The 8850-nt window shown below is 47.5% G+C and overlaps 1 protein-coding gene and 1 long non-coding RNA gene across 2 annotated transcripts; both read left to right on the top strand.

Moving 5' to 3' along the window:
* On the top strand, window positions 1–760 carry LOC110265018. Its single transcript, XR_002351424.1, has 3 exons — window positions 1–56; window positions 218–395; window positions 494–760. It is a non-coding gene; the product is annotated as an uncharacterized LOC110265018 (long non-coding RNA).
* Window positions 1095–3103, top strand: LOC107646447 (flocculation protein FLO11-like). Its single transcript, XM_021108070.1, has 3 exons — window positions 1095–1523; window positions 1629–1817; window positions 1895–3103. Exons 1-3 carry the CDS (start codon window positions 1095–1097, stop codon window positions 2357–2359), a joined length of 1083 nt encoding a protein of 360 aa, XP_020963729.1. The 3' UTR covers window positions 2360–3103.

Genomic DNA, 8850 nt, shown 5'->3' with positions numbered 1-8850 from the left:
GGAACATATCTCCGGTGAGTACGATGCTTACGTGGTGGCCCGTTTTTGCTGACAAGGTTAGTGTTATGTTAGATGGAATTTCTAATTTTAATTATTCTTATCCTACTTGGAAAATAAACTAAACCTAAGTTGAACATTAGTTTTGCCCCAAATTAATTTTGCCCTAAAACCTAATTAGCATATACCAAGTTACTAGTTACTGAGTTACTGTGGTTAGTGTCATAGTGTGTCACTAGTGAAAATCAAAGGTCACATAGAGAGGGAGAGACGTTGGTCTCGAAGCTTGGCGCGAAGAAGAAGGATACAAGGCGAGAGGCATTATCGAATCAAGGGTAACGGTTCTCAAGTGGCATCGTGGGATCACCATTGTTCGCAAGGAGCAACCCTACGAAGAGGTACGTTCTGCTTCATGTTCTTTGTTTAAGTTCTGGTATTTTGCGTTTGCTGGTGACATCTTGTTTATTCATTGTATCTTCTCTCTACTATTTCTTAGATGGATCGTTTAGTTACGTTTGTGTATCATCACATGGGTTGCTTGAAAAAGGTTAGAGATGGGAATGTGATATACGAAGGGGGTTTAGTCACTGAGATACACAGGGTGAATGTGGAGACATGTAATTTATTTTTTGTTGAGGGGTTGTTTTTAGACCTGGGTTACCCTGGATATAATGAGGCGTATTGGCTAGAACCTGGTTTCGAATTAGGTCAGGGTCTTAGAGTACTAAGGACAGATGCTGAAGTGATGAGGATGTGTGAGAGTGCAATTAATAGGAGAAATCATCCTAGGCCTCAACCATCTGGACAGAGGATTGTACCTGGAAAGGATGATGAAGCACCAAGGGTAGAGGTGCCTAACCCAAACAGAGCAGATGGAGAGATGGGACCTGAGATGTACCAATACGAATCTGATGAACTGTATAGCCCTCCTGGATCTGATGATGAAGATGAACCTGTTTTTCCTCAACATAACCCGAACACACCATTTGGAAAAATTACTCTGGAGTTGAACATGGAGTTTGAGACCATGGAACACTTTAAAGCAGCAGTGCAAAAGTACAACATTCAAATTGGGAGACAGGTATTCTATCTTAGGAATGAGTTGGGAGGCACAGTGGTGTGGTGATGATGAACATAACGAATTTGAACTCAGAAAGTGGCAACATAGAGTCAGGGTGAACACAAGAGAGAGGACATGTTCCTGCAGAAAATGGCAGCTGACTGGACTACCATGCTGTCATGGTATTGCAGCAATCCAGAGGAAGAATGAGAAGCCTGAAGACTATGTCCATCACAAGCTCACCATCGAGGCATACAACAGGACTTACCAGTTTCACATTAACAGCATACCAAGCCAAGAGTATTGGGAGCACCATGAAGGGTTGCCTTGTTTGCCTCCTCCATACAAGAGGCCTATTGGCAGACCTTCCAAGAAAAGGAAGAAGGACAGCAGCGAGCAAGACTCTGGGAGCCAATACCATGCCAAGAGAAGATATGGCCAGATAACATGTCAAACCTGCAAGAGAGTAAGTGAAACAAATTTATTATCTACTATCTACTTACATAATATTATTCAATGATACATAAACTGTTTGGATACTGATTTAATTTATTTATTGCCTGGCTGCAAGGTTGGACATAATAGTAGGACTTGCCCTGAGAGATCAAATGGAGCAGCTGCTCAAGAAGAAGGAATTGATGAGGATGAAGCTAGAGAGCAAGAAGCTAACTGGGAGGAGACCATGGAGGCTGCACATGCTGCACATGTTGCAGATGAGGAAAACCTCACTCAAAACTACCCACAGAGTCAACCTGATGAGGTAAACTTTTGTATTTTAATTCAGACCTTGTTCTTTTCAAAATGTTGCACCTGGAACTAATCACCCAACTCATATAGAACACTGAGGCTGATTTGTCTACCACAACAACTGCTGCACCCCCTAATGCAGCCACTACACCAGCAACCAGCTCAGGACCAGCACCTCCAGTGGCAGCAAGGCCAGTAGAGCCAACACCACCAATACCACCAACAAGAGGGAGGGGCAGGACCATTCGAAGAGGAAGACCCCCAACCCCAACAGCACCTCAAACTAGGGTTGCCAGCCATGATGCTGGGTCTAATTGTCAGATCCCAGCCACACCAACCAATGCTGCAGGATCAAGTACTGGGCCTGGGTCAATGTCACAAGGTCCTTTGGGTAGGCCCACTCTGCAAGCCCAATATTCAGCATCCTCTAGGCCACCAACTGTGTCTAGGAAAACCATGGCAGCAGCAAGCCCAGCCACACAGAGCAGGTTCATAGGCTTCATGCCCACCCTATCCTTGAAGAAGAAAAAGCCTTCAGCAAGCATCAAGAAGTGATAGCTTTCTTTCTTGGGTTTTCGTTTTGTTTTTAGTTCCATGTTGGACTTGATCTAGATACTATGCAACTAAATGCCATTATGGCATGTTTAGTTTTTAGTTCCATTTTGTTATCAACATTACTATCAATATGCCATGATAGGTTTTTTGGGGCAAAACTTTTGTTATTTTGGGTCTGAGATATGTTACTCTGGATACTTATGGATTATGTTTTCATGCTATGAGATTATGTTTTCATGCTATGAGACAGGTGTTTTTATACAGCTTCTGTTTATGCCATTTTTTAATCAATGGCTAACCTATCTTATATATGGCTTGCTCACAATTCAAAAGCAATAACTCAGTCACAGAAGACAAATAAGAGTGCATCCATTAATTCATCTCAATTACAATTAGGAGAACATTACAAATAAACAAAATTTCATTCCTAAAATCTTAAATTTGACCATACTTAGCCATACACAGCAGACTCAAATACAGATTTAACCCAAGCAATACACAGATAACAATCAACAAGAACTCAACCCTCTTCAGTTTCTCCTTCATGTCATTAACCATAGGAAACACCATCATCATCCTATCCCTTTCCCGTCCATCACTACCCTCCTGGTTGATTCTGCTTTTCTTTTTTGGGTCTGCTATGCCCACCATGTTGCTATTCTCCGAAGAAACTTCTCCTTCCACACATTGCTCTTCAATTTCATCCAACCATTGAAAATACCCACAACGTCTTTGTGTGTTCTAGCATGGCATGGCAATTTCATGAATCAGAGAAGATAAGTAGGATAAGAATAATTAAAATTAGAAATTCCATCTAATATAACACTAACCTTGTCAGCAAAAACGGGCCACCACGTAAGCATCGTACTCACCGGAGATATGTTCCGGCAAGCTCTTGGACACGCTTGGCAAAATTTTAAATCATTCAGGTACCTTTTTGTCAATAACAATAGTTGGGTACCAAAATGTCAGCGTTTGAATCTTTCGGGTACCGAATTGGTCATTACCTCAATTTTTAAAAATGGAACATTTTAAATGACAAATAGACGGTTTGATATAACACGTTTATTTCTCCCAAGTGAAAACAAGTGAGAATAAGTAAAAGTACTAAGGGCCAGTTTGGCTAAACTTCTTAAAAAAGTTTTTTTGAAAAATGAGCTTAAAATATAAGGACTTTTATTAATATTAACTTTTAAATAAGTTATTTTGAGTTTGGAAAGTTATTATAGAAGTCCTTGTTTTAAAGTTGTGCATTAAATAAGAGTGATAAAATAGCTTTTGAAAATAGAAGTCACATTTTTTAACTTTTTCAAAAACTCTTAAACAACTTTTTGAAAAGTTATCTAAAAAATTGTACCAAACACATTAATGTAACTTTTTATAAGTCAAAAGTTGAAAAAAATAGTTTTTTGGTGTTTCCCAAACAGACCCTAAGTAGTACCGTTAAATTGTTCATTATTAATACTGTTATCTTTTTTTTCTAATTATCCACTATTAACACTATTGATTCTTCCACTATTTTTAATTATGGTCCATTATTGATAGTGTTCCATTTTTAAAATTGTTTATCTTTTCTATTATATAAAATCGTCTATCTTTTTTATTATTTGAAAATGTTCTATTGTTGAGAGAGAGGGGCCCAATACTGACATGTATATAAGGGGAAGACTGGCTCTTCCCCCAAGGTACGTCACGTCCCTACACCACCTTCATTCTGCCTGCACGTATTCTGACAAGAGCGTTGGAGTGTTTTTGCAGGTGGCACCCCCCCTCACACGAAGTGCTCGGGACCTCGCGCCCTCGGACTGGAAGACTGTGACCAGACGAGCCCCTTCCTTCACCCCTGATCCTGACCCGAACCGTCCGGTAACCGATCCACCGAACATTGGCGCCGTCTGTGGGGACTCTCGTCCATGGACTTCGTACTAGTCCAGACTGGGACCGGCAGCGAGGCCGCGCCTCCCGTGCTTGGGGGAGGCGCCGTTTCGACAGAAACTCGACAACAGCAGAGGTCGCCTCCAAGGGACACGACGCAGACTCACGAAAGACGCCCCTTCGGAGGAACTAGCGACAACTACGCCAGGATAATACAAGAGTTGCGCCATAGGATGCAAGACTTGGAACGCCGGCTAGCCGAAAGAGAACGCGACCAACGCACCCCGGAGCAGAGCCCCACCCGCTCCGTTCAAGGAGCCGCTCAAGGCGCTCACCCAGCCCCAAATACGAGTCGGAGAGCACGGGGGGACGGGGACGAGCCAGAAGAAGAAGCCGGGACCCCATCATTTACGCCCGACACGAGAGACGGCGTGCGTCGAACAGAGGCGAAGAGGACGCCCGTCGGGAGAATGACGAGCCGGGGAGAACTACCCGGGGACCAGTGATAATAGGAGCGACCCCTTTCCACCGTTCCGTACTCGAGGTCCGGCTGCCGAAAGACTTCGACAAGCCAACGGACATGAAGTATGATGGAACACAAGATCCCCTGGAACACTTGACGGCCTTTGAGGCCAGGATGAACCTGGAAGGGGTGGGAGACGAGGTCAGATGTCGCGCCTTCCCGGTCACCGTGGCGGGCCCAGCGATACAGTGGTTCAACAACCTCCCGCAGGGTTCGGTGACTCAATTCTCCGACATCAGCCACGCCTTTTTGGCTCAATTCACGACCAGGATTGTCAAAGCCAAACACCCAATCAATTTGCTAGGGGTGACACAGAGACCCGGAGAGCCGACCAGGAAATACCTGGACCGTTTCAATGACGAGTGCCTGGAAATTGACGGTCTAACGGATTCGGTGGCAAGCCTGTGCTTGACGAACGGGCTCTCGAATGAGGACTTCAGGAAACACCTTACCACAAAGCCCGTTTGGACAATGCAAGAGATCCAGTGCGTGGCCAAATAGTACATCAATGACGAAGAAGTCAGCCGGGTCGTGGCTGCCAATAAACGGCAGCCCGCCTACAACCAAGCACGGCACTATGAAGGCAGAGAAAGACCAAAGGAACACGCCAGGGACGGCGGCCCGAGTAAAACACCCAAACCGTTCCCCCGAGTTGGAAAGTTCACCAATTATACCCCCCTCACGGCACCAATCACCGAAGTTTACCAACAGATAGCGGAAAAGGGGATACTGTCAAAGCCCCGATCTCTGAAGGACAGGACGGGAGGAAACAAGAACCTCTACTGCGAGTACCACAAGGGTTACGGGCACAAGACCCAAGACTGCTTCGACCTGAAAGACGCCCTGGAACAAGCTATCAGGGACGGAAAACTTGCCGACTTCTCCCACCTTATTCGGGAACTAAGGAGACGCAACCGGGACCACGATAGCGAAGACAGATCCCGGTCAATAAGGCGACGGCAGGAACCAGAGGGTGACGACCACGGCCTTATAGTGGTAAACGTGGTAACGGCCAGAAATACCGCCCCAAGGTCAAAGTCAGTACAGAAAAAAGACGCCAAAGTCCTAGCAGTCTCCACCTCGACTGTTAGAAGTTCCCGAGGTATCCCACCCATCTCCTTCGGCCCAGAGGACCAATGGTTTGACGAGGCACCGGAAAGTCCGCCCATGGTCATCACGGCCAAGGTCGGAACGGGCCTCGTCAAACGAATCCTGGTAGATACGGGGGCAGACTCGAACATCATGTTTCGAAACGTTTTCGATGCCCTGGGACTAAGGGACGCCGACCTGACGACCCACCAGCACGGTGTGGTAGGGTTGGGGGACCACTTCATCAACCCGGATGGAATAATCTCACTCCCGACCTCTGTAGGACAGGGGCAAAAACGACGAACAGTCATGGCGGACTTCGTGATATTACGAGACTCCATGGCCTATAACATCATTCTGGGCAGAAAAACCATCAATGACCTGGGGGCGGCCATTAGTACGAAGCTGCTGGTGATGAAGTTTGTCACCAATGACGGATCCGTAGGATCCATCAAAGGCGACTTGGAAACGGCGGTCGCTTGCGACCACGCCAGTCTTTCTCTCAGAAAAAAATCTAAAGAAGCATCTGGGGTCTTCCTTGCTGACCTGGACGCCAGGATAGACGACAAACCCAGACTAGAGCCAGAAGGAGACCTGGATAAATTCAGGGTCGGCGAGGAAGACGATAAGTTTACATTCATAAACAGGAACCTCCCCCACGAGATGAAGGAGCCTTTGATGGAAATGATCAGGGCTAATGCCGACCTCTTTGCCTGGACGCTTGCCGATATGCCCGGAATAGATCCCCAGCTCATATACATCACCTGGCCGTTAAGGCGGGAACCAAGCCAGTGGCCCAGAGGAGGAGAAAAATGTCGCAAGAAAGGGCAGAAGAGGTAGCCAGGCAGACGGCCAGCCTCCTAGAAGCAGGATTCATCCGAGAACTAGACTACTCGACCTGGTTGTCGAACGTGGTCCTGGTTAAAAAGCACAATGGGAGATGGAGAATGTGCGTGGACTACTCCGACCTGAACAAGGCGTGTCCCAAGGATTGCTACCCCCTACCTAACATCGACGCACTCGTCGACGCAGTGGCGGGGTACCGGTATCTGAGCTTCATGGATGCCTACTCAGGATACAATCAGATACCGATGCACCGACCCGACGAGGAAAAAACGGCGTTCATAACGCCAGGAGGAACCTATTGTTACAAAGTAATGCCTTTTGGTCTGAAAAACGCTGGGGCCACGTACCAAAGGCTGATGAATAGGATATTCAGTGAACTTATAGGCAAAATAGTAGAAGTCTACGTGGATGACATACTCGCAAAGACCACACGACCCGACGACCTCCTGAGCGATCTTGATGGCGTTTTTTCCTCCCTACGGCAACACGGCATGAGGCTTAATCCGCTCAAGTGCGCGTTTGCCACGGAGGCCGAAAAGTTCCTGGGATTCATGATTACTCAAAGAGGAGTAGAAGCCAACCCAGAGAAGTGTCGAGCAGTTCTCCAGATGAAGAGCCCGGGTTGTATCAAAGACGTCCAACGACTTGCCGGGAGGTTAACGGCTTTATCCCGATTCCTCGGCGCGTCAGCAGCAAGAGCTCTGCCTTTCTTCAATCTAATGAAAAAAGGAATGACGTTCGAATGGACCCCAGCATGTGAAGAGGCATTCAACCACTTCAAGCAGATCCTAGCGGCACCACCGGTCCTCGGAAAACCTAAGGTCGAAGAACCACTCTACCTCTACTTATCAGTAACCGAGGAAGCACTTGCCACAGTGCTCGTTAGAGAAGAAGGGAAGACCCAACAACCCGTTTACTTCGTGAGCACGGTCCTCCAAGGACCAGAATTGAAATACAGCAAGCTGGAAAAACTGGCGCTGGCGCTCCTAGTCTCTTCCCGAAGGTTAAGAGAATACTTCCAGAGCCATCGTATAGTCGTGAGGACGGATAAGGCGATTCGCCAAGTACTGCAAAAACCTGACTTGGCCGGTAGGATGATGACCTGGGCCATCGAGCTCTCCCAATACGACCTACAATATGAACCCCGACATGCAATCAAAGCCCAGGCAATGGCAGACTTTCTGGTAGAGGTGACGGGGGACCCCCCCGAGGAAACGGGCACACGGTGGAGGCTCCACGTTGACGGGGCCTCCAACCAAACGTCCGGGGGAGCAGGGGTCATCTTAGAAAGCCCCGCAGGGGTCATCTATGAGCAATCGACTAAGTTCGAGTTTCCAGTGTCGAACAACCAAGCAGAATATGAAGCTTTCTTGGGCGGACTAATACTAGCTCGGGAAGTCGGAGCGACAAAGGTCGAAGTATGCAACGACTCACAAGTTGTCACCTCGCAGGTGAACGGAAGCTACCAAGCCCGGGACCCCATCCTGCAAAAATACTTGGAAAAGGTTAAAGAAATAACGAGTCAGTTCCAGGAGGTCATCGTCCAACACGTCCCAAGAGAAAGGAACACACGAGCAGACCTCCTGTCTAAGCTGGCGAGCACAAAGCCAGGGTCGGGTAACCGGTCCCTTATCCAAGGCATGGTGAAGGAACCGACGGTCGCCCTCCACTTGACGAAGTCGAGCCCCTCATGGCTAGATCCCATCACCAACTTCCTGGAACTCGGCAAGTTGCCTGAAGATGAGAAAGCAGCCAAAGCCTTAAGAAGGGAGGCGGCCAAATACGCAATCATACAGGGACAACTATTCAAAAAGGGACTCAGCCAGCCCCTATTGAAGTGTTTGCACCCCGACCAGACGGACTACGTGCTCAGAGAAGTCCACGAGGGGTGTTGCGGACACCACATCGGGGGTAAAGCCCTAGCAAGGAAGCTCATCCGAGCAGGATACTACTGGCCGACAATGATGAAGGACTCAAAGGAATTTATCAAAAAATGCATAAAGTGTCAACAAAACGCCAACTTCCACAAGGCACCGGCCTCCGAGCTAAACTCTCTGACGACTACTCGACCTTTCGCACAATGGGGAGTCGACCTCCTGGGGCCTTTCCCGGTCGGCCCAGGACAAGTCAAATACCTCATTGTAGCCATTGACTACTA

Source organism: Arachis ipaensis, chromosome B01 (assembly GCF_000816755.2).
Source record: "Arachis ipaensis cultivar K30076 chromosome B01, Araip1.1, whole genome shotgun sequence".
NCBI classification, from domain to species: Eukaryota; Viridiplantae; Streptophyta; class Magnoliopsida; order Fabales; family Fabaceae; genus Arachis; species Arachis ipaensis.
Note: the sequence above shows the minus strand (reverse complement) of the source record. Positions and strands in the feature narration are given on the sequence as shown.

Excerpts from the sequence above, each read along its gene's own strand:
- LOC107646447 (XM_021108070.1), top strand. The coding sequence starts at position 1,095 with ATGAGTTGGGAGGCACAGTGGTGTGGTGATGATGAACATAACGAATTT. Across the intron at positions 1,524-1,628 it reads CATGTCAAACCTGCAAGAGA|GTTGGACATAATAGTAGGAC; the intron begins GTAAGTGAAACA and ends CCTGGCTGCAAG. Across the intron at positions 1,818-1,894 it reads CACAGAGTCAACCTGATGAG|AACACTGAGGCTGATTTGTC; the intron begins GTAAACTTTTGT and ends CAACTCATATAG.